General features: G+C 37.6%; 1 protein-coding gene across 6 annotated transcripts in view; it reads left to right on the forward strand.

Moving 5' to 3' along the window:
* The window catches only part of bahcc1b (BAH domain and coiled-coil containing 1b), a 111,234-nt gene that overhangs the window by 33,251 nt on the left and 51,367 nt on the right, over positions 1-26,616 (forward strand). For 2 of the 6 annotated variants that reach the window (XM_077503773.1, XM_077503778.1), the window contains exons 1-2: positions 8,842-9,122; positions 11,248-11,584. The exons of 1 other annotated variant lie outside the window; for it this stretch is intronic. In XM_077503773.1, the coding sequence (XP_077359899.1) occupies positions 11,413-11,584 (172 nt within the window). In that variant the 5' untranslated portion in view covers positions 8,842-9,122; positions 11,248-11,412. Of the gene's footprint in view, positions 1-8,827; positions 9,123-10,647; positions 10,665-11,247; positions 11,585-26,616 lie in introns of those variants that run through there. 3 more of the 6 variants (XM_077503776.1, XM_077503777.1, XM_077503775.1) reach the window with 3 other exon arrangements.

Here is a 26,616-nt window from a genome sequence, read left to right on the forward strand (position 1 = left end):
TCCAATAACTAAACAGGATGTGTGTATTTTTTTTAAATTTTTTTTTGCAGTTGAACGTTTCTTTTCAATGGTTGCCAATTAAGTCGATGCAAATGGACGGATGGATGTTTTATGGGTCTTTCGTGACGAATTCGTCTTGGGAATCGAGTAAATGTTGGAAGGTTTGTCAATTCGGGGCCTCTCGAGGGCAATGTGGTGTCACGGAGCGGCGCGCACACGACCGACTCAAGCATGTCAAATCCCGTTTTCGTTCGCGACCATCACTTTGTTTGTTTTTATACGACGAATTGCCCCATCCAAAATTGGAAATAAACAGTACTGTAAGCACCACAAAGGTAGTCTATATAATGCATATATCAACATAATTGCAGGACTAAAAATGCATTTTCAGAACAGTATTGCTTAATACGGGGATAAAAAAAGTGGAAAATCCGACTAATTTTGGTGGATTTTGGTCAGACCAAATGTCCCATGTTACATTTTTGAAACTATATCACACATTTTAAAAGTTCAAGTTAAGCTTATTGAGGATTTTCAGATTCTTTTTGATCTTCTGTATGGTCAACATAATGACTGAGCAATATGCTTTTCCTTGATAGCGCTGATATAAGTACAGTTGTAGGTGCAACACATTTGCATTTGATCTTTTAGAGCTGTTTGTTTTCAAACAGTTATACAATATCTACACATGTGCTTTGTTTCATTGAATTATGAAGTACAGTTTTAAATTTAAGTGCAATGTTAATGTTAACGCTGCACATAATCTTACAGCGGCTTATTTTTTTTAAAGTGAGTTTTATTTCACTTCTAAGTACTTCCATTTAATTTTTTTTTTTTTTTTTTTTTAGAATGTTTGTGTTCAAATATTTGTTTAGGTATAATATTTACCTATATACATTTTAATTGACTCAATTAGGTACATTTCCCCCCCCAATATTTAAACAGTGTTAAATTTTCAAACATTGCACAAAGTTACAGAAAATATTCAATATTGGTCTTTACATGATCAGAATTTTTTGGGGCTGATCAGTGAGTTAAAAAACAAACAAACACCATAACTGATATGATTACAAGATGGAGCAATAAATGTCTATTGAATTAACTTATTTACTATATATATATATATATATATTTTTATATATATATATATATATATATATTTTAAGGTTTTACATGATCAGGATTTTTGGGGTCAATAAGCAATCTGTGAGTTTGGAAAAAATTATACTCAATCACCAAAAATCCACATATAATTGACGCCCATTAAAATGCATTGGAAAAAATAAATTAATCTGCAAAAAAATGTTTTTAAAAAATACTGATAAACATTTAATATAACATGTCATGCTTATATACTTACCTCTCCTTCTCTGACAGTACTTGAAACTAATACATGTTTTTTTGTTTTTTTTTCCAGTTAATCTTTGCTACTGCATTTTTTTTTTAGGTGGTAATAACCACAGCTCTATAGTAAAAGTTTCCTAAAGTGAATTTTGAGTGTTCTTTATGCAAAGAGCTTTTGTTGAAATAATTTAAAGAATCTTCCACAGACGAGTGCTGCGTTGCACGGGGTCATGTGACCTTTTGACCCCACGCCGGCCTATAGAGCCACTGTGCTAAACCCAACCTAAACATTCCTGGACATTTTAGAGTTTAGCAAAACATGTTTGTAATCTTCAGTTAAGACGCTTGAGTGAGTTTTATTTTCTTTACGTTTTAGCCCGGTGAGAAAATATTAGTGAAATTTCAGGAGTAGTCCGAGTTGCGTTGTCACTTAATGCCAAGCAGAATGAATCGCATTTTTGAGTTTATTGTCAAGAATTAAAAAATAAATAAAAAATATATTTTTGAGTATGATTACAAAACACGTTCACCGTGTAAACACACGCAAGACAACACGCTATGTCTATAAATCCTAACGGTAATTACAGCCTCTACCTGCATGTTTTGATGTCCCATAAATAGATGCCGGCGGCGTCTCCACACAGGGCCTGCAGCCGATTACAGTCCGATATATATCTGCGTGACAGGTACTAATTTGGCGCCCGACCATTCCCCACGTTCTACCACCATCTATCTCTTCGTCGTCGTCCAAAGGATGGCGGCGTTTAGTTGCCGTGAGCTTCTCTGGCGTTTCATTTGTCTGCATGATCGCAAGCAGCAGCAACAATCCCAGGAAAGGTCATGTTGTGTTTTCATTGTTACGGGGGGTTCGAGTGATATTTACAGTTCTCCATCAGAATAGTGCAAAAATGATACCGTCTATGTTGTTTTTTCACACTCAAAGCTTTTGAATGTGTTTCTTTTTGTCTCACGATATAGCCGCAGCCTGCTCCCGAATGACTGGCTGTGTTTGGTAATTCTATCAGAAATAGGGGGACGGCTGCCTTTCCTTGAGTGGCACCCGTGGAGACCGCCCCGCACCCCCCATTTGGACCTCGTTTAAATCCGGCATGTTTCCCATTGGCTGTGAATTATGACTTTTTAAAGGGGCTCTTATTTAGAGCTTTCAAAAAGTTTGGTCATTTAATATTAAAGTGGCTGGCATGGCACCTACTTTAGGTTAATTTAGCCATTTGCTGGTAATGTGCAGGAAATATTTTATCCGCCTACTTCCAGAAACTCTATGGAGTTGAATGGGACTGACTGTATGTGTGTGTTTACAGTATGTGTGCTGCATCTTACTAAATGTTTCTAATATTTTGATTTAGCTCCATTATAGAGGCAAAATATTAGGAACAGCATGGATCCAGAAACTTAAAGCTACATTGTCACTGTATACTCACCGGCCAGTTTATTAGGTACAGCCACACAGTCTGATCCACTACAAGAGACGCATTGATTGTAATTAGACTTTACATCTGATTGGCAGTAAATGTCATAATTTTCCAATTGGTCAGTAGGGATGTAACGATAAGGGCAATATTGTGATATTAAAACTGCCAAAAAAAAAAGTCAGGTTGATTTCCATTTGTGCAGCTCTATCACCCTCTGGTGGCTAGTTTATTAGTGCAATTTAATTTTCATTAGGATGTTTTGGCCCTTCTATGTTTAATATCTACAATAATTGCCAGATGAAAGGGACCGTAATATGCTTGTGAAGTGAGCCAATATGTGGAGGAACTCAATGTGTACGTGGATTAACAAGTAAGCGCCTCAATATTGTTATTAGAGATTGTAGGTGGTTTATATCCATTGCTGTTATGTACAAAAGCACAATATTGTGCTTTTTTTTTTGTATAAGCTATTTTTTTTTTTTTTTTTTTTTACAATATTGTGGCCTTTTTTAAATATCGCTGAACCCCCCCCCCCCAATATCGTGATAATTATCATATCGTAACCTTCATATCGTGATAAGATCGTATTGTGATGTTTGGATATCGCTACATCCTTATTGGTCAATGATGTTATTGATCGGATCAGAGAAATAAAATATTACAACAATCTCGTTCAGGTTTTTTCACCCAATTTTCCATTTAGTCAATGTTTATCAGCATTTTTGGGATTTTTTTTTTAGGGTTTAATTATTATTATTGTTTTTCCCCTAATGCATTTCAATGGGCCTCAATTATACACAAATTTTGCGTATTCCTGGGCTGGCTGGTCCTAATGTACATGTACAGTAAATAAATGTTATTTACATAGATACAGTATATTGATCCATCATCTAATCAAATTGATTGATCAGATTGATCTTATTTTTTTTTTTTTTTTTTTTGTAGTTGTTTTTCTGTCCCCAAAATTATATTAGCACATCTTCCATGCAAAATCGAGCATGCTTCATCATGCTCATATATAGACACACCTTCTAACTTTACTGGCCTCTTTATTAGGTACATCTGCACAAGCTAATGTAAGATGTGCAGTTTTGCGCTCTTGAAACGACAGTAGCTAAAAAGTCACCGTTTTAATTCAAATGTGCTTTATAGCCAGCCCGGGACATGCAGGGGGAAAGGAACCTTCCATCGGGGCCCAGTTTGCAGGAGGAGAAGAGCAAGGCCCCAATAGAATAGAAAGCCGTGAGGGGAAGGTGGAAAGTGTCAGTCAGGGACGCTTCACTGCTTGAGGACAATCCTAGCGCAGGACCGCTCTGTTTCAAGAGCAATCAGTCAATCCGCATTAATTATCCCCACCCCCACCCCCACTCCTCAATCGCCCAACCACCCCCACCCTCGGCACGCGGGCTCAGGGAGGGAGACACACACACACAAACACACATGACCCCCACTTTTAGGTGAAAAAGAACCTACAATAGCCATTAAAAAAACAGACCATAAATGTTATGCATATTTTCTTTTTATTAAATTCTTGAAATGATACTTAGGACAACTGGGAAAAAAAAAAAATACAACGTGAGAATATTTGTGCATTTTTTTTAACCACCCAAGACCTTTAGAAATTAGGATTCAGTGCTTATTTTTTTCATTTAATTTTTTCTAAATTGTCATGTAAGTAATAAAATGTATTCTGTAAATGAGCAATTTTGAGATGTTGTGTTCTAATCACTTTGTATGTACCCTGCAGTTTGCAAGGTGATTCACTTTGACTGATACATAAATTACATATTGTAATGTATGTGCATTTTTTTTAACCTCCTGAGACCTATAAGAATTATATTTAGTGTTAATTTAATTTTTTAGGATTAGATTTTGACCAAATTATCATCATGCAATAAAATGTTAAAATATAAATCAGCACAAATACCACTATTCTTAATATATCTGTATAGTCTTGTACAGTAGTATAGGACATTTTCAATAACCTTTCTAAGATATTAATTTTTTAAAATATATCAAACGCCAAGTAATTTTGGTATTTAGCATGCAGTGAATGGATGAAGTCAACTTTGTTTTTAAATGTATATGTACATTTTTAGTATCTGACCTATAAACTTCAGATTATAATTTTGACCAAATCATCATTCAAGTAATGAATGTAAAGAAATATATAAGAATATAACTATTCTTGTTTATTTACTATTATTTAACACGTTATAAACTGTAAACAACTTTGAAGATGACTCAACTTTATTTTCCACACGCTTCTGTGATCAATTCTGGCTGCACATATACAAATCAATACCCTGCAGTTCCAATTTTATATATAGCAAATTATATATATTGCAAATTACATATATGCATCTTTACATAAGTGCAACGTTGTGGAATTCTCAAGGCTATTTCAATAGGCAAACATGGCAACAATTACCTAATTACAGACCTAATAAATCTTACTCCCCCACCTACATTTTTCTTAAAATTACAGGCTTATATGTAATTAATTCTCCTATAAAGTCTTCTTCTCTATACAAGCATGGCGCATAGAGTGTGTATAGTCACTCATCTTGTGGTTGTACGGACATGTCGTGTTTTGTTTGGGCCCGGACCAAAGCAAATGATACGTTCAAGTCTGTCTCGACTATTTCAGGCATTTGTATTTCCGTTTGTCAGGACATCAAATTATATAAATATAAATGAAATATATCACGGTGGTTTAAAAAAAAAAGTCTTATTCTGTTGTGTGGAATTATTTTTGAGATGCAAAAACAAAAAAAACGAACACTTGCACTTCATAATGGTGTGGAATTTACGAACAATAACAAGTTCATTAAATCATCCATAGAGCACATTCGACTCACTTTTTAAAAGCGGCCATCTTACGTCCACCGGTACAAACTTTTGTTGGGACCTCTACACGCTTGTCTTCTCCTTCCCGGTTCCGCGTCGCCGTGCTCTCCTCTTCGTTTCCGAAACACAAACTTGTTGTTGTTGCACCGAGCTCCTCTACATTGCATACGGCGTGTAATTTGCCCCCTTTTTACCGTATTCCCTTTGATTTAGTCACTCTTGACTCCTTTTGCTCTGGGGGGCCAACGGGGGTTTTCGCGCGAGGGGCGAAAGGGGGCGCCTTGAAACCGCTCCTCCTTATCTCCTTTCATCGTTCGTCGCGGGTCGCCTTGAAACCGCGGGGGCAGTAATTGCTTTTTTCAGGCAGCCCAGTGCGGACTGGCCAGCAGCCAATCAGAGCCTTGTTTACACTCGCTGATGGACAGCGCCCTGGCAGCGCGCCAGCCAATCGGGAAGCGCGTAAGGGGCCGGAGCCGCGTTAACCCTTCAAGTGCCAGTGTAAACAAAGCCGGACAGGAATACTGGATTAGCCCGTAGCAGCTCATATATTTCGACGTGGAAACATACAAGGCCGTATCCTTCCACTCTTAATGGGCTAAATTACTCAAGCATAGGGAAAGCTAACCCCGAGGACAGTCGTGGAGAAGGCAGCTTGTGTGTGCGGTTGCATGGATGTATCAAAAGCCAAATATAAATCCATAAAAATAGCAAAATGGAAACCATACGTTCAAAACAAAAGACAACCACAAATGACCAGGCATTAAAGTAGAAATTCAGACATATCGTGAATATAAAAAAAGACCGACAAAAGTAGTACAGTATCTAAGTAAAAGTACTCTGAACTGTACAAAAGATTATTATTTTTTAAACTCTCAATGGGGGTTGATGTTACCACTATGTTTACATATTTTATATTGTTATCTCTTGAGTTTGAAGAAACCTATTTTGTAACACATAAGTGGTGGTGTACTTCATTGTTGTAGACAACAATGAAGTACAATAAGATTATTACGTGTTTGTTGACACTAGGTGAAAGATATTCACTTAATAATACATTCTTTACCCTGATGGTACTTTGCAGTTGTGTATCATAAAAATCATTATTATTTAGATTTATATAGTGCCTTTCAAGGGAGGCAAAGACGCTTACACTAACTCATGGGGCTAATTAGCATGTTGAATAGGTCAGGAGCGCCATGCTAGCGGAGGGGCAGCCGCAGCGTTGGCCGCTAACAGCAAACGGCAGCGTGAGGGATGATTCGAGTAGACGTCCGACTGGCAGGTGGGGATGCTTGTGAGAAAGCAGGGTGGTAAACTTCTCAAGATGATGCAGAGAAAGGACTAGATCGCTATTATTGGCAGTGGTGGAAGCTACTGCAACATCATGCTGAGATTGAGGCTGTTTCTTATGCTGTGTTGTTTTTGGATTGCATTGGTTTTTTTTGTGGGGCTAAAAAAAAATCTCTATCTCAGTGTGAAGCGATAACTGGAAACATGAACAATGATGAGCAGACAGTATTGATAAACTAATTAAAAAAAAAATGTTATTGTAAACTCAGAGAGTAAAATTGGTTCATAGTTGATCATTTCATTGCAAGTGAAATTTTTACTGGAAACGTTTTTTTTTTTTATTGAATTTTATACATAATATACAAAATTAGAGAATGCTATATTTTCATAATAAAAGCTTGTATTAGATTCCGATGTGTATTTTAATCCAGTACAAAGTAAATATAAATGATAGAAATCTTTAAATGTCATGCATAAATGAAATGATAGGCAGTAGATTGATATGCATGTGAAGATTCTCTTTTGTGATCTTGTTAAAAAAAAAAACTCACAAAAAGTATGCACTACGTAAAAGCTTTTAATTTTTCTACCTGTCACTATATGTCACTGCATAGATCGCATGAATAATTTTCAAAACAAATAATAAAGTAAACTAGAACTTGAAACTATAATACAGTACACTATTTTCATGTTTTGCAGTATTAACATAATCATGGGTTTTTAGTATCCTGTGTGTTTATTTATTTTCATTTGAAAATAAAGTTAAATAAAATGCATGAGTGAAATTGGCTAATTTACCTCAGATGACCAAATGGTTGCGAATCACTGCACTAAGATCTTCATTTTGTGGCAAACTCATTTTCATCGTGCACCATGTTTTAACAACAACAACAAAAATGTGTACAGTGTTCCCTTGTTTTCCACTGGGGTTGGGTTCCAAAAAATAGCCGCGATAAATGAAATCCATGAAGTAGTGTTGCTTAATGTTTTACATTTATTATGTTTTAAGCCTCTAAAGTCCCCAATCACACAGTTTATACACTTTTCTCATTGAAGCATTTACATTTTCTCATATTTCTCTCTTTTTTAAACATTCTCAATGTTCAAAACAAATATTATAAAATAGGTACATTACTGTAAAAAAACAAAATGCATGCAAAATTGCACTAAAACAAAATAACTGCAATACAGCGAGGCCACAAACCGCGTTATAGCGAGGGAACACTGTAATATGAATTTAAAAAAAAATCATGTAATAGCTTGCAAGCAAAAATTGTTATATACTGTATAACTTGTGTCCAATTTATGATTTGAACAGATTTTTTTTTTAATTTACAGATGGTAAATGAAAAGAAAAAAAACAATTTAGCAAGAAACATGAACATTTTCTTTGCTTTTATGGGCCACATCTGGCCCTCACGCCTCTGGTTTGACACCCTCTCCACATTATTAGTAAACATGCAATAAAACGAGAGCTAGCTAAAACCCAATAGAGTAACATGCGATATTAGAACCGATTAAGCGAGAATAGTTGAAAAACTGAGCAGGCCTCTCCGTACTTGTGGCCATGCACGCCGTGCTGGCAGAAGTGCTTCAAATCAAACATTGAGCCATTTCCCTCCTCGATTCGAGCCACTTCCTCATTGGCTCGGATCGCCAACCAATGGTGACGCGTGATTACCGACGACTAGAAGTTGGGGGGGTGCTTGTATATGTGTGTGTGTGTAGAGAAACCTAGGGTGGGGTAAGGGCGGATGGGGGAGGAAGGGGGTTTGCGGAGGAGGTGGGGGGGGGGGGGGGGGGTGCCTCACGGGCACGCTTTCACATTGTCGTCCTCAAACCAGTAGGCGCGCGCGTTCACCCTCCCCGCATATACAGACTTCCCACCACCACCACCACCCACCCACCATCCCTCCTCCTCCTCCTCCTCCCGGCGTGTCTGAGTCCCCGGCTGCATGAACGAGTCTCGATTCACTACAAGCCCGAACTTCTACGGCGCGTCTGTGCCATACCTCCAGTGAGTGCACAGCACAGTGTGCAGCAGAGCAGCAGCAGCAGCAGCAGCAGCAGCACATATAGGATGTAATCAATCCCACATGTTTCACCTCGGCGACTCGGGGATTTTCACTTTGCATCATTTCTGGGGGTTCGTCTTCCTTTTTTTGTTCGGCCAACACTCGCCTTACAAGGGGATATAACTTACCAGTAAGTAACAAAATGTTTGTTTATTTTTTTCATCGTCACTAAAATGTGACTGGCTCACATGATTGACGCTTTTAAAAAATCAGACCTGGATAAATTGTGTTATATTTAGTTGTAGATGAATCTTATTGGCTTTAATATTGTTTTCAATGTGGTTATTATGACAAGAAAAGAATGTACAGTATTGCAAATTTCTCCCGGTGTGCCACTGTTCCACTTTTTGTCATTAATTCATTGCTTCAATTCATATAAAAAAATATGTATTAGAAATTTTACTTAATTGTTGTGTGTTTATATGTGTGTGTTTTGGAAAAAAAATAAAAATAAAAAGAGTCTCGGTCCAAGATAAATGACCCCCAGTAGCTCCCTCCTCCCCCGGTGCGAAGGCTGTGCTGACGCCGGGCTTCCTTCACCTCGGCGGGGCTCGTGTCTCCCGGTTTAGCCGCCCCGCTTCGAACGTCCTGGATTTAGTGTCACGGTTATGGCTTGTGACTTGACTTTATTGCCGAATTGTTGGAAGTAACTGGTTTACTTTTTTAACCCGGGCCACTTGACAATTTAACGTATTTTTTGTCGTTTTTGTCCAAAGGTTCAGTAGATTGTGGATATTTTTGCATTGCCCTTTTGTACGTGCGGTGAAACGTGGACGATTTTTTTTGTGGTCATTTGTACTCATCTTGTCGCATGTAAACTTTTGTTGTAATTTATTTATTTATCTGACAATATAGTGGAATAGCATAAGTGTGTGTGTGTGTGTGAGTGTCTTCCCGACACACACGCGCACACACACCCACAACATTGCTTCCAAATGGTTTTCTTTGACTCTTCTCAATGGTTGTGTTTGCGTGGCCGTGCAATAACACGAGACCGTAGATTCAGCTTGTTCAAATGTAGCCCGAGTGGCTCTCTGTTTACGTGGAACGTAAACACGAAGACGTGTGTTTACGGCTCGGGAGGAAAGCAAAAAAAACAAACAAACAAAAAAAAAACCTGCAAAATGTATATGGAGCGATGTCAGTGCAGAGTTGTTTATGATCGCTGTCCCGCGGAGAAAGACCATTGTGTCGAACAACCGAGAGTCCATTTTGCTCTCCTGTTGTGCACTTTCGTCATGCAAAAAAAAAAAAAAAAAAAAACAGTCAACAATTCACATGCGCTTCTAATTGAATATTTTAAATGTGCACCACTCAAGGAGGTCTGACTTTTGCCACTTTACAATTGACAGCGTAACTTTAAAAGTGACCCCTTCGATCTAAAAAAAAAAAAAAAAAAAAGTTGCACTGCGCATGTCTTATTCTTTAGCATCAAAACACGATTCAGCGAAGAAAAAAAAATTGTTTTCTTTGTTCCTCGGTTCCTGGGAAGGTTCTATCAACCGCTGTAGATGACCACTGAAAGGCCCAATAGATGACTTCCCCCATCTGAGCGTCACAGGGAGCCCTATTTAAGTAAATGACCCGGGCTATAAGGCATACATATAAAGTCGATGATTTCCTACTATTTCACTGTTTATTGCCGCGCTCGCCATCGCAGCGAGGCATAAAGGTGATTTGATTTGTGATTACACTGCTTGCTTGCTGTGTGCTGCTGCTGCTGCTTGCACACACATGGCATTTGCCACACGTTGATGGAAATGTGCTTTCATTGATGTTGCCAGACAAGAAACAAGCAGGTAGAAAAGAAGTGGAATGGGGGGGGGATAAATAAGTCATAGATTTTGTGCAATTTTATCAGTGTAAACAAAGTGACGTGGTTGCAGAACAATGGTCATAATTTAGGACCAAAACGACTTCTGTGTGATTTTTTTTGGTCATATTTGCATGCTGGTTTAATTTCCATTTCTGAACAATCAAAGAGAAAGAAGGGGGCGTTTTTTTTGTTTTGTTTTTTACATAATGGATGCATGCAGGAAGCGTATAGTGGAGGGGGCCAAAAATAGACTTTGCATGCTGGGGCCAAATGTTGCCCATTTTCTCCACAAAAAGTGAGATATTTTAAAAACAATATTATTTTGATTATAGCGTGAACATGAGCAGAGAGTCTTTTTTTTTTCTGCATGGCTCCATCCCAGCTTGACTCATTATTGTCAGAGCTTTTGACGTGTCTCCTGCCTTCTCCTTTTGTACAGGAGATGACGGGGACTCACTTTCCACCCTGCCAAGCCAAAACTCCGCTCAACGCGAGCGGATCCCGAAGTTCATAAAAGGGGGATTATTTGCATTTGGGCGCCTGAGACCTTCGCTTGCCTCCGGATTTTAACTCGGGATTTGGGATTTATCGCTTCTCGGCCCGGATGGAAAGCCGCGATTTCGCTCCTCCGCACCACCTCCTGACGGAGCGGAGCGCGCTGGTGCACAGCGCCGCGTCTCGGATGGCGCCGGGCGGCCACGGCTCCGCGCAGCACCCGGCGCACTTCCAGGCGGGGAAGTACTACTCGTCCCATCTCTCCATGGCTCCGCACTCAGGTCGGTTGTGCATGGAATTGTTTTCTCTTCGATGTGTATACATGGGGGGGAAAAAACACCACTATTTCTTATGCACTTTTTAACAATTTCTCACGTGGATTAAAAAAAATGCTTTCCACTAGCATAATCTTGTCATACATTTATATGATTCATCAATTAGCAAAGTACTCATCATTGTCATTTCGATGTAATTAATTAAGATTGGCTAATTCCACTGCTTACACCTCCCATTAAACAATAAATTAAGGCCATTAACCGTGCCCGTCCCAGTGCACGAGGAACTCGTATGAGGCTTTTTGGTTCGGTTCTGTTGTGGTTCCAATAAAGTGCTGGTCGAAGCGAGTGCGGGGCTGCCTTGCTTGGGAGGGGGTGCTCTGCCTCATGGAGGTGCGGGTAAGACCAGAAAATCCGGTTTCTATATTGAGCGGCGACGTGACGGGGTGCGAATGGGTTGACAGTGCATGCATTAGATTTAACAAGTAGCTTTGGTATCCTGTCTCGATGGGGGGCGGGTGGGGGGGATGGTAAGGTACCCTCCTGTGTGCGCATATGTGGAGAGCCGGTGGAAGGAAAAACAGACTTTAAAATCATATCAGAGTTTAAATGCTGAGTTGAACTGGATGCACGTGAACGTGTCTGATGAGAGAGCTCATTAATTAACGTTTGCAAATGCGGCCACTCAGTACTATAGATCTGATGTATAGGACCCATTTAGCTCATCTTATTTGCATATTCATTATGGTTGGAAAGTATCTATCTATCTATTAGGGATCGATATTGTAAAAACATGCGATATGCGATACGCTTGCCGAACATAGCGATATCGATATTATTGCGATATTTCACATGAAATTACATTTTTATCATCTAATGAAAGAAAAACATTTTTTCATGCGGCAAAATAAGCAACCTTAATGTCATCTTAGTTAATTAATTGTAATTATGTCTTGATCATTTTCAACTTATTGGATGGCGATGCGCATTTTAGTTAGCATCTGACTGGTCAAATTCATATAAAAAGCATCAAATTCCGTATAAAACTTATTGCGATATGCATATTGCAAGGGTCAATATCGCGATATCGATATTTTTTCGATATATTGTGCAGCCCTGCTATCTATCTATCTATCTATCTATCTATCTATGGCACGTTTTACTGTAAAAAAATAATGTGGCTTCATTTTAATGTGTGATGAATTAAATATAGTTTCTAAATTATGTATTGCTCTTATGTAAGACACATTTCATGGTGTAAATGTGCAATTATAGATATTGTTCAATCATCAATATTCATTGTATTGTGTATGGATTATATGTGCGGCACTATGAAATTTACTGTACTGTTTCAAATTGAACTACCCCCCAAAAAAAAATCCCAAAAAAGAGTTTCTCCATGTAAAACGGTCTTGTTTAAAGTCCCACACTTCTAACCTGCATAACGCCTTTAACCAGATTATTCTGCACAAAGACTGATAGCGCCGCTCGCTCACATGCATTATGGTCCAATTTAAACCTGATTCTGTAATGTCGGAGTGGGGGGAGAAAGCATAGTAACACCGGGGTGATAATGCTATTGAAATATATTCAAGGGGGCCTCTCGCTGGGTCTCAAGGTGCATGACACTGTATTGAGCTCGCAGATATCCAGACTCTCCATGCATGTCTCTGATGGGCTTTTGACTGACATGACGGGCATAGAGGATTGCTGTTTTGACGATGGGGGTTGCTATATGTGCGTATTTGCTTGAAGGTGAGTTTTTTTTCTTTCTTTTTTTTTTGTAAAGGTGTGCCTGCCCTCCCTTGGAGATTTAGCAAGCTTGGCTCCAGGCCTCAGCTAAGGGGGTAGATATGATTTGGAGTTGGGGCGTACTGGGACAGGAGGAGGAAGGGCAGTACAGGACTGTCTCAAAAAATTAGAATATTGCGGTAAAGTCCATTATTTTTCTGCAATGCAATTAAATAAGCAAAAATGCCATACATTCTGGAATCATTACTAATCAACTGAAATATTGCAAGCCTTTTATTGTTTTTAATAGGGGTGTGAATTGCCCAGTAACTGACGATTCGATTCGTGTCACGATTCACAGGTCACGATTCGATTCGATACCGATTAATCCCGATACGAATTTATAAGTCGATTGTTGCAATTTATTTATTTTTTTTACTTCAAATTTAGAAAATACTAATCAGTAAACTTGTCCAGTGTAAGATTTGTATGAAAATGTATTCTTTATTAATCTGAAACTTAAGTCTTATACAGGTTGTAATCTGTTTCATGTTTGAACAGCATTGAAATAAAATATTAAGTTTTAATGTTCCATTAATATAACATTCTTCCATGCTTAAGGTGTGAAACCTAACCCGAAGTAAGACATTTTTGTTGAATATTTTTACATTAAAAATGGAAGTTTAAAAATCGATTCAGCCGCCTATTGAATCGATTCGAGAATTGCGCAATTTAATATTGCGATATATTGCCGAATCGATTTTTTTTAACACCCCTAGTTTTTAATATTGCTGATTATGGCATTTTCAGCCAAATATCTTATCTCAAAATATTAGAATATTTCCTCAGACCAAGTAAAAAAAAAAAAAAAAAAGCCATAATCAGCAATATTAAAAACAACAAAAGGCTCGCAATATTTCAGTTGATTTGTAATGAATCCAGAATGTATGGCATTTTTGCTTATTTAATTGCATTGCAGAAAATAATGGACTTTACCACAATATTCTAATTTTGAGACAGTCCTGTACACAAAATTCTTTAAAAACAAAAAACAAAAAAACATCTAATTGAGTGTATGAAAAAAAAAAATGGATCCCACCCCTGCAAAAGCATGCAATCCATCAATTCTTTCGAAGCCTCTTATTTAGATCAGCATGGTGTCTGCTTGAATATCGACACGCTTGACAAGGTGATGGAATGATGGTCGCATACCAAGGCCCCGAGACCCCCCCCCTCCCCTCCCCTCCCCAATTTGATAAAACCCCATAATGATATTACACAGGCGTTGTGATTACTGATAGGAGCGAAGGGAAGAAAGCCTTTGTCTCTCTCTGCCCCCTCATTTCCCCCCCCCCCTGTGCTGTTCTTCCAGTTTCTTTCTTCCCTTTTTTTCGTGGTTGGCCCTCGGCAGTGTCCGTGCGAGTGTGTGAAGGTTTAGCCTGCAGTAGCACAGGTGTGCAGTATTATGGAGGGCGTGGCGCTGCTTGTCATTGAACAGGTGTGTTACTTCCCAGACAGCAGTTTTGTTTACATGACCGGCCGCGTATGTGTGGGAGAGTGTGCGCGTGTGTGACCTACTAAGACACGCGCACGCATACAAAGAAAAGCTTCTTTTTTTTTTTGTTGCAGCTGCACACACAGACGCACATCCGAAGCCGCGTGCGCGCTTTGAAAAAGTAATAAACCATAATCGCAATGTTTCTGTAGGAGCAGATAACCTCTCCATCACCTCTCTCGGGTTTTTTTTCCCTTCTCTCACTCATTCTTCCCTCTGTTGCCCCCTCCCCCCGTTTTCCCTCCGACGCACACCTTCGCTCCTCGTGCTCGGTCATGTTTGAAACATGCTTCCATTCACCGCTCCAACGCGGTGAATGGAAGCGTCCGTTGGTCTTGAGCCCTAAATGGCTCATTGGGAGAAGTTTTCTCGGCTTTGATTGTCAAGGCAGCACAAATGAGACGGACGGCTTTATCTTCCTACTGGCACATCGGTAGCAGGCCGATACCCGGACTTATTTCAGGTTCGATACTCGTGACAGCAGCCGATACCAAGATTTTTATTATCAGGTACTAGAAATTAGAAATTGAAGAATAGATAATTGTACGTTAATTTAATGCAATTTGATGTAAAGATGGGGTGGAAAAAAGTAGTATAGAACATCATTTTAATTAGGGCTGCTGTAAAAATTATTTCCAGCATTTCATAACAAATAAACAATTTACAGAATTCATTGTATTGTTCCCAACTTAAAGTTATAAACCAAAACAGCCCAACTTGCTTGCTTTGTTGTGCTAACATTGTTGTGTAAATGTAAAAAACTTTAATGACTGTTTTAGCCCAAAAAATACATGTTTTTTTATTTATTTATTTTTTACAGTGCACACTAAAACCACATGACTTGGGAGTAGAGGACAACGCACGTGTACACTCTTAAAACTGCTAGGACAAAAGCAACCTAATGTGGGTCAAAAATTGGGCCAACCGGCCAGTTTGACCCAAGGTTGTTTTCTACAAAACAACCCAAACTTGGGTCAAAATAATTTTTTAATCCACAGGATTTGGTTGTTTGTAGAAAACAACCAAAAGTTGGGTCAAATTGACCCAAGTTAGTGGTTTGTTGTGTTAAAAAAACAACTACAAAAACTTATTTTGGGGGTTAAAAAATTGGGTTGCGTGTTATTTATGTATTTATTTTAGTTTTTTTTTATTGGGGGGGGGGATTAAAAACCTAAGTTTTGGATTAAACAATTTGGGTTGTTTTGTACAAAACACCCGGAATTTGGGTCAAATTGACCCAAATTAGTGGGTCGGTCCAATTTTGGGTCAATTCGACCCAAGTTCCGGGCGTTTTGTATAAAAACCTTTTTTTTTCTCTTTTTTTTTTCTTTTTTCTTTTTTTTTTTAATTAAAAAAAAAATATTTTTTTGTTTAGTTTTTTATTTTATTTTTTTTAAACAAAACAACCCAAGTTGGGTCAAATTCAGACCAATTTTGGCTCAATTTGGGTCATTTTTGTTGTACCCCCCAAAAAATCAATTTTTTTAAAAAGGTAGTTATTTATTTAATTAATTTATTTATTTATGTATTTATTTATTTTTAACAAAACAACCCAAATTGGGGGAAATTTCCCCAAGTTAGAGGGTCGGTCAAATTTTCAACCCAGCAATTTTAATGGTTTATTGCTTGTAAGTATGAGTCAGCACTAGTAGCGTATTAAAACGCACACGGAGACGGACGGGAAGGCTGGAAAAAAAATGAATGAGAATACTAATGAAGGAGGGATGGCAGAGGGGAGCGAGGAGGCTGAATGTTTCCACCTGGTTGGTAATCCAGTCGGATTACAATCGCCCGACGGCACCCACTGGCCGCCATCCCCGTCTCTCCCCGGGCCGGCGTCTCCGCCGCCTCTCAAGAGTGACAGGAAGTGAAAGCGAGAGAGCAAAAGAGAGAGAGAGAGAGGTGTGTATATGTGAGATGAGTCAGCAACGGACGAGCGTCTCAGACAGAGCGGGCCCGTCTCGACTGCGTCCCCGGGGCGCGGGGGGCACTTCCCGGGTTGCGGCGCGCAAGACGACCCCCCGTGGGGAGGGGACAGCTGGTGGAGGCCGCAGCCAGCTGAGCCGCCATTGGATGCGGCAAACTGTCAACTCACTTCTGTTCAAACATACTGTACATATTTGTTTGTTAGTTAGCGGGATTATGCGTAAGCTTCTTAACCAATTTCAACAAAAACTTTGCGGAGTGTCGCGGCGGGAGACGAGTATACGGAGGTGTACAATCTGCTGCTTATTCAAATTAGGATAGCTTGGCTTTATCTATTGTGTGCTCTTCTATTTTCACACATTGTTTGCCGCTATGGTGAATTTTGAATGAATTGATTGAATTCAGATTGGTGTCGCGGTGTAGTAGGTGGCAATTTTTAAATTAATATTAATTCAGAATTCATCTGCTTTTAAACCTAGCATCAAAATACAAAAACTTTCTGTAATTTATTTATTTATTTATTTATTTATTTATTTATTTTTGCAATCGCAATAATGAGGAAATAAAAAGTCACATTTAAATAATTTTTCAAAATTTTTTTTAGCCCTTATTTTAAAAAAAAAAATCATTTTGTTTGGGTTTTGTCTGAATTCAGACCGTTTGTATTTTGTTGCTGCTCCATCTGTATAAATTATAAATTCTATGAAGGTTTATAATTACCGTAATATCTATGTCAGAGGTCACTGACCTTTTTAAAATCGAGAGCTACTGTGTACTGATTAAAGCTATCAATTTAATGCTCACTTCCGAAATAACACATTTGCTCAAATCTAACTTGTTGTTATGGTTTTGGTCATGCTGACCTTTTGACCTTCACACGTTTGCATTTTAATACTGCCATTTCTAAATGTACACAATGCAAGTATGATTTAAAAAAAAAAAAAGTTAGATGCATCTTATTGGTAAAAGCCTCTATTTTAGTTAAAGAAAAAATTGATCCATCTCACTGTTGAGCTATTTTTAGAACATTTTAGAACACTTGGCCACCATGTTGGTGACCCCTGATTTATGGCAATTTCGGTTCGCTCTCTATAGTGTTTTGCAATATAAATTAGTACTCGGATTGAAGACTTTTGTTAGATAAAATATGGAGTAAAGTTTCAACTCATTCACTGCCAGCCATTTCAGAAAATTTCAAAATTTTTAATACCAATGTGATATTACGTTCAATAATGATATATAAACCGAATCTACCAAATAACAGAATAGACTGCCGACATTTTGTCCCGTCCCGTTCTTTTATAATTGACAGCAGAAAAATGTAGGTTTGCCAAAATACAGCCATTTCTCCCATGGACTCTGAAACTGTGTTTATTTGGTATAAAATGGGGCAATGATGTCATCTACCGGTGGTTGGGCAACAGTAAAGTTTGATATTTACTGCGGAGCATAGTCAGATTAGCCCCCCATTTATCTCCGCTCTAAAAAATACAATTGACGAGTATACTTGTCAAAGGCAGTGAATGAGTTTTAACTGAGTGACAAACAGTTTGAATATGGAGATCTGTGTGCTAGTTTAAGTGTATTTTATACGTTGTATTTGAAACATATGGCACGGAATCAATATATCTCCCCAAGGATTAACAGAGGTCCACTGTATCGTCCAAATTCATTTACACAAAGAAAAAATAATTACGCACCAGTTTTGCCGTAAATCACGTAAATTAGGCTAATAACCGCCACCAACGTCAGCGTCAGCGTCACGTGAATGAAAGGCTGCTGAAATATAATTCGGTATTGACTGAAAGCCTTTTTGATGTCCACGTCTTGAGTGAAGAGCGTGTTTGTTCCCAGGCACGTTTGCTTGGAGGACAGAAAGATTTTTTTTTATTTTTATTTTTTTTTGTCCGGCCTCCAACTCTGGTCCAACATGTGAACAGCTGCTTATTGTCTGTGGTGGTGATATGAAGGCAAGTCGGGCCCCGCTCGGTTTCAGCATCTCGGGGCTGCGAGCGCGCGCCGCCATCTGATGATTTGGCATGCGAATGGAAAGTGCCAGACTCTCTCTGTCCATGTGCTCCTTTTCCTCTCTCTCCCTTTTTCCCTCCCCCCCCCACTTCTCTCTCCCCTCCGCCCCGTTCCTCTTCCACCACATGCTCGCCCTTCCTCCTCCTCTTCCTCTCCTTCTGCTTCCCTCTTTCGCTTCCCCGTTTGCTCCTCTCTATTTCGAGTGGTCCTCGGGCCTCCCTCCTCTTCCTCCTTCGCCACCACCCCGCACCTCCCCACGTCACTCTATTTTCTTCTCAATTGACCCCCCCCCCCCTTTTTTTTTTCTGGCTCATCTCCATCTAACCCCGCACACACGCCCGTCGTCTCCTCCGCTCGGAAGCAAACCGGCTTCTTTCGGCTCTCCTCCGATTTCAAATCGCTTCCTCTCCTCTCTGAACTGCACGTGGCCACCGGTGGAATGAAACAAAAGTGCGCCGAAATGCTGCAATTAAATACGTATTTGAAATTGTTTAGTCAAAGTCCATGAGTGGCGTGTTTGGATGAGTTTGGCGTTGGAGAGGACCATCAAATGAGTTTGAGCAGTGATTTATTGAAAAATGAACATTTTCCTTTCTTGATGAATGGACAAACAAGTCCAACTTGACAAGGTGTTGTAAATTTTACAATAAGTTATAAAATAGATGATTTTTTTTGTGTGTGGTTATAAAAAAAAAAAATTGTTACCATCAATAACTGTGCTTTAGTCTTGAGAAGTACACTAAAAATGATTTGGTCAAACATGGATCAACCCAATTTTTTGAGTTAAATTAAATTAATAATTGACAAAAATTTGGGGGGGTTGAATTGTGGGTTATTCATTTGACACAACTTTTTGCGTGAATTGAATAACGCAATTGAATTTGGTTGAAAAAAAAAAAACGACCAAACTTTTTGAGTTAACTAATCCAAAACGTTGGGTCAAATTAAATAATACCCAGTTTTAAGTTCTTTTTTTTTTTTTTTCTTTTTTTGTGGGTTAGTCGTTTGACCCAACTTTTGGGGTTAATTGAATAACCCGAATGAATTTAGTAAAAAATGAACTGACCCAACTTTTTTTAGTTCAACCCAGAAAGTTGGATGAAATCAATTCAATAAACTACAAAGCAACCCAATTTCGTCGTTTGACCCAACTTTTGGGGGTTTTATTGAATAGCTCAACTCAATTTAGTAAAAAAAAAAAAAAAAAAAAAAAAAAAAAAAATGAACCGACCCAACAATTAAGTTAATAAACCACACGGCACCCAATTTGTTGTGTTTTTTTTGGTGGGTTATTCGTTTGACTCAACGTCAGGGTTAACTGAATAACCAAAAATGTTGGGTTGGTCCCTTTTTTGAGTTAACTTTTGAGGTTTTATTGAATAGCTCAACTCAATTTAGTAAAAAATAAAAAATTAACCACCCCAACTTTTTGAGTTATTAAACCCAAAAAGTTGGGTAAAATTAAATTAATAAACCACACGGCAACCCAATTTGTTGTGTTTTTTTTTTTTTTGTGGGTTATTCGTTTGACCCAATGTTACAAAATGTTGGGTTGGTCCCTTTTTTGTCCCAATTTGGATTTTTTTCCCCACCCAATAGTCCAACAATAGTCAGTAGTCCAGCGATATGTTATGTAGTATGTTAAAATACATATTCACAGTCAGCGTTTGATGTCTTTTGGTAGTGTATAACAAGTGCAATACATTACCACAGTGTTCGATGTGCCTATTTTATAAGGTAACACTTAAGCCATAATATTTTTAACAAGTTCCTGATGACACCTTTACCTATACTGCTTTATAAGTTCCGAATACAATGCAAAATGTTTTGTCTTTTTATGCGGCTGCCCTTTTCTGAAGATATGAAAGTGCCGCAATCAGTGAAAAGATGTGTGCGCGTTTGCAGTCACTGCCATTTTTATGGGCTCTTGTCGATGTCACAGGGGTCAAGGCAATCCCCCCGCTTACGCTATGTGACCGAGCGACGACATTACTTTAGGGGGGCGATTGAGCTATGATGTCACCGCCTTCCTCGCGCAAACGCACCACACCTTATCTCACACCCGGACGACCGACACCTGAGACGAGCCGGCTTTTTATCCGTCCCGGGGTCACGTTTGGGGGGCCTGACTCACGGATGCTGGAGTGGCCTCGTTTGATGCTTTTTTTTTCTTGTGTTCCGCTTCTCTCCTTCATTCATTTCATCTGTTTGTCCCCATTCATATTATAATGGCGTCCATTCAGGCGGGTCTATGTCCAGTTTGTTTTGCTGTCAGGGGCTCAGATGGATGGAGAAGGGGGGGAGTGGGGGTTCATCTGGAGGTGAGGATTAAAAGGCCTCCCCGATGCTGGAGGTTTCTTTCGCTATGTCGTGTAGACGGGAACAGATTGGTGTGACAGACAGGTAGATATTAAATAGGTAATACGCGGCGATGTGTGTGTGTGCGTCAGTGTTGGGGGAGTCTGAAATAGAGAGAAGCAGCTGTGTGGAACAGCATGGATCGTTACACAGTGACACACATGAAAGCATTAAGTATATTCGGGAGCCTTTGTTGAATATACATGGAGCCGTGCGAGTGCGCGTGCGCGTGCGTCCCCTCCCATGCTCTTGCTAGCGAGGGGGAAGAAAAAGAAAAAAAAACAACTAGAGAGAGCTAGGAGAAAAAAAAAAAAAAAGATCAACAACAACAAAGATCCGTCATCAGTCATTCATGGCTAATCAGTCTCGCGGGACACGCACGCACACACACAGGCGAGGTCCTAATCCCACCGGGGCTCCTTGTGCCTCAACGTGTGCCTGTCTAAATTTCGGATCGGGGCTGATTAAAAGCGAAACTCTCCTCTTCCCGTGCATGCGTCTCGAAGCCTTTCTCTCTCTCTCTCTCTTTTTTTTTTTTTTTCCTCTCTCTTGTCTTTGATTGCCGCTAAAGTGCCTCTACTTCTTCTTCTTGTCTTTTTAATAACCGCCCACTGTCGCTCGCAGTTGTTTTGATCTGTGTTTTTGTCATGTTTGGAAGCAGGCGTGCATGTATGGAGTCCGATTTTTTGTGTTTTTGTGTGTTTGTGTGAAAAAAAAAAAAATCTACTTCAGTGGTGTCCAAACTACGGCCCCGCGGGCCATTTGCGGCCCGCCGTCCATTTTTTCAGTGGCCCGCGACGTATGCTAAAAATGGCATTTGGCTCAGTTCAAATAAAGTAAACAAAACAAAAATGTTTGGAGATGGTCAAAGTAAGAAGTGAGGGTATCGAAAAACTGGTGCCATTATTTTAGTTAACTAAAACTAATGAAAAAAACTAAAACTAAAATTCAAAAAACACAATTTTGTTACCGAAATAAAATAAAAACAAAAATGCTTTTTAAAATACTAACTAAAACTACATTTTATGTTTACAAAACTATCTAAAACTAACTATAATTATAACAAACATGTAATTCGTTATAGTCTTTGGTAATTCATTTAATGCATGAGCCTTTGGGGATGATTTTAAATGTGATTTTTCGTAGATTTATTTTGACATAAACAGGAATAATGACGTTTGAAAGTATGTCACACAGAAGTGATGTCATCTTGCAGCAGCCAATAGAAAAGCACCTTCAGATGATGTAGCGGCCATGGTGTTTTTTAAATATTGCACACAAGTAATACACATTTTTTTTAAACTAATACTAATATTGAAACAAAAAAATTTAAACTAAAATTAAGCATTTTTTTAAAGAACTAAATAAAAACTAACAGAACCACCCTGAAAACTAATAAAAACTAACAAATGAAAAATTCAAGAACTATAAATAATAACCCTACTGCTATATTACAAATAAATTGGTTTATATACTGTAGCATTTTTCAAAATATGCAAAAGCACAAATAAATTATTTGTACAATTTTTAGGACAAAACACAATTTCTCTTCATAACATTATGCGGCCCTTGCGTCCTTCTTCTTTTTTTGTGTGTGGCCCACAAATGAAAAAGTTTGGACACCGCTGGTCTACTTGATTATCCTTTCCACCATTTTGCTTTATTTGCTAAGCCAACGAAAAGTTGAGTTTGATTTATTCCAAAAATAAGGTCATGCAGGGAAGAAGTGTGGCAAGCGGGAAAGTATTTCACAAGCAAGCCGATCCGATTTGCTGATCTGAGCTAAAATGTAGGGAAGTTTACACGATTCTTTAAACTGGGAAAATTTTGTGACGCTCGCGTTGTGTATAGGAAATGTTCTCTTAAATCTGTTTAATAGGCACTCTTGGTCAGGAAGTGGAGCTATGGCTTAATGGTTTGCAGTATATAGAAGAGCCCATTATCACAGTATGGATAGGGAGAAATATATGAAGCACATTACTTATAATTTGCATATATGACAAAGAAGTGTTTTTGAAATGGCGGCACTAAAAAAAAAAAAAAGTACTGACATGTTTTTCCAAAATAATTTGTGTTTTTCCTGTTGTGTCCTTATCTGTACAAATAATAACTTGATTAATCGGTGAATTGTTCAAGAAGCGTAAAAGAACTTTGGAAGGAAGTTTGCTCTTTGGCTGTGTTGCAAAATGTTCAAAATACAATGATGCATTGTTCAATTAAATGCTGCTTGTCATCACTGAGGTTTTTTTTTTTAAAGTTGTGTGGTGGTTTGAGTGTTCCAGTGTGCCTAATTTTGTGGCTAAGGTTGATTTATGCTTTGATAGGACATTAGTGCTATTGTTAGCTAAATTGTCATATGTGGATATATGATGCCTTAAAACGTAATCACCAAAATATTTGTATTTTATTTACTATAAAAGCAAAATAAAATCGAATAAAATAAATCTGCTGGTCGGTAATAGATCATGTTAAAATTGGGTAAGCTTCACGGAATTATTAATATTATAATAATCTCGTTTCCTGCACTTTTTGTTAGAATTTGGAAACAAATGATGACTATTGTCTGAAACATGGTGTCCAAACTGCGGCCAGGGGGCCATTTGCGACCCACCAACCATTTTTCAGTGGCCTGTGGCATATACTCAAAATTATATTTACAGTTTTCATTATTACGGTTGATGGAGACGACCACTACTACTAATAAATTCATTTTATATTCTATCAACGTTTTCTTGGTATTAAAAAAAATAAAATTTAGTAAAAGGGTACATTTATCTTCATAACCCTGTGGTGAATAATGGGAAATTAATTTTTAGACATACATATATATATATATATATATATATATATATATATATATATATATATATATATATATATATATATATATATATATATATATATATATATATATCCATATATATATATATCCATATATATATAAAAAATCGATTCGGCGATATATCGCGATACTACATCGCGCGATTCTCGAATCGATTCAATAATCGGAAAAATCGATTTTTTTTATTTATTTATTTATTTTTTTTATTTTTTTTTAGGATTCACACCTTAAGCATGGAAGAATGTTATATGAACGGAACATTAAGCCTTAATATTTTATTTCAATGCTGTTCAAACATGAAACAAATTACAACCTCTATAAGACTGAATAAATCTTTCAGATAAATAAATAATACATTTTCATATAAATCTTACACTCTACAAGCTTACTGATTAGTATTTTCTAAATTTGAATGAAAAAAAATCGCAACAATCGACTTATAAATTCGTATCGGGATTAATCGGTATCGAATCGAATCGTGACCTGTGAATCGTGATACGAATCGAATCGTCAGGTACTAGGCAATTCACACCCCTAATATATATATATATATATATATATATATATATATATATATATGTATATATATATATATGTATATATATATGTATATATATATGTATGTATATATATATGTATATATATATGTATATATATGTATGTATATATATATGTATATATATATGTATATATATATATATATATATATATATATATATATATATGTATATATATATATATGTATATATGTATATATATATGTATATATATATATATGTATATATGTATATATATATGTATATATATATATATATATATGTATATATGTATATATATATGTATATATATATATATATATATATATATGTATATATATATATATATATATATATATGTATATATATATATATATGTATATATATGTATATATATGTATATATGTATGTATATATATATATATATATGTATATATGTATATATATGTGTATATATGTATATATGTATGTATATATATATATATATGTATATATGTATATATATGTGTATATATGTATATATATGTATATATGTATATATATATATATATATATATATATATATATATATATATATATATATATATATATGTATATATATATATATATGTATATATATCATGCATTAAATTAATTACCAAAGACTAAAACAAAGGAAATTTTTTGCTGTAATTATAGTTATATTGAGTTAGTTTTGTAAACATAAAATGTAATTTCAGTTAGTTTTTGTTTTTTAAAAAGCATTTTTGTTTTTATTTTATTTCGTTAAGGAAATTGTTTTCTGAATTTTAGTTTTAGTTATTTCGTCAGTTTTTGTTAACTAAAATAACCTTTAATAGCACTTGTATTAAAATTAAATGTATTCTAAACATTTGAACTCAGTCAAACGCCATTTTTAGCATATGCCGCGGGCCACTGAAAAATGGCCGGCGGGCCGCAATTGGCCCCTGGGTCGTAGTTTGCACACCCCTGGTCTATAAGTTCTGGATGTGTGAATATAATTCATACACAATACAGATATTTAAAAAAAAAACACACACACAGAATTCAAACAAGTTATTTCCTATTAAATTGCTCTGATTTGAATTATTATTTTTTTTCCCACTATTCCCTTATTCACTTCATCTTTAATTTCATCTGGATGACTCTCTCCAATAATCTTTTTGATTCCTGTGTAAATAAGCCTGAAATGAAGGAATATGAGAGTCGGGAAAGCCGCGCAGAAATAAGGTCACACTAGGTTATTCTCATCTCTCTCTCTCTCTTCATCACAGCCTCCAATCGTCTCCCTCTGCTCGCTCCCTTGTTGCGCTCGCTGTCTGCCGATCCTCTGTCTTGTTTAGTCTCCTCGCGCACACGTACGCACACACATTTCCAGCGGGCGAGCGCGGCGCGCGGAGGCTGACACCTGCGCGTCGAGCCGTTGAGAGTCTAATTTAAGTAAAGTGCTTCTCTAGGAACCGCAACCCCTCAACTCGCGATGGTGGAGGTTGATACGGAGCGGCGTGGTTAAGCACACACGGTCGTGTGCGCATGCAAACACACACATCCGGAAACAGCGATATTACGGCTGTGACTTGTCGGATAGGTGGAAGTGGCGCAGATGGCTTATAAGTGTTCTGTCATAATCATCATGCTGGGTAATTGACCTTTGCAAGACGTGGCAGGACGTCTTGCCCAAGGACACTTAACTCATTCACTGCCATTGACGGAAAAAGACGTCAAATGATGCATTTTTTGCTGGTCTGGCAATGAATGTGTTAATAAATAACTTTAAAAAAAAAAATCAAAGTGGCCCTTGCAGCTTTCAATTTTTCTGTCTGTGGCCCATGTTTAACTCATTCACTGCCATTGACGGAAAAAGACGTCAAATGATGCATTTTTTGCTGGTCTGGCAATGAATGTGTTAAGCAGAGTGGATGCTGCCTGGCATTGGCACACTTGTGCCCCTGCGGCGTAGGTGTGTTTTTTGTTTGTTTTTTTTTTCATCCCGAGAAGCGAAATTCTATCAAAGCCACAAAAGTATTGAGACGGAGGTCCTCGTGAATCAATCACTTAGGCA

This window comes from Festucalex cinctus, chromosome 17 (assembly GCF_051991245.1).
Source record: "Festucalex cinctus isolate MCC-2025b chromosome 17, RoL_Fcin_1.0, whole genome shotgun sequence".
NCBI classification, from domain to species: Eukaryota; Metazoa; Chordata; class Actinopteri; order Syngnathiformes; family Syngnathidae; genus Festucalex; species Festucalex cinctus.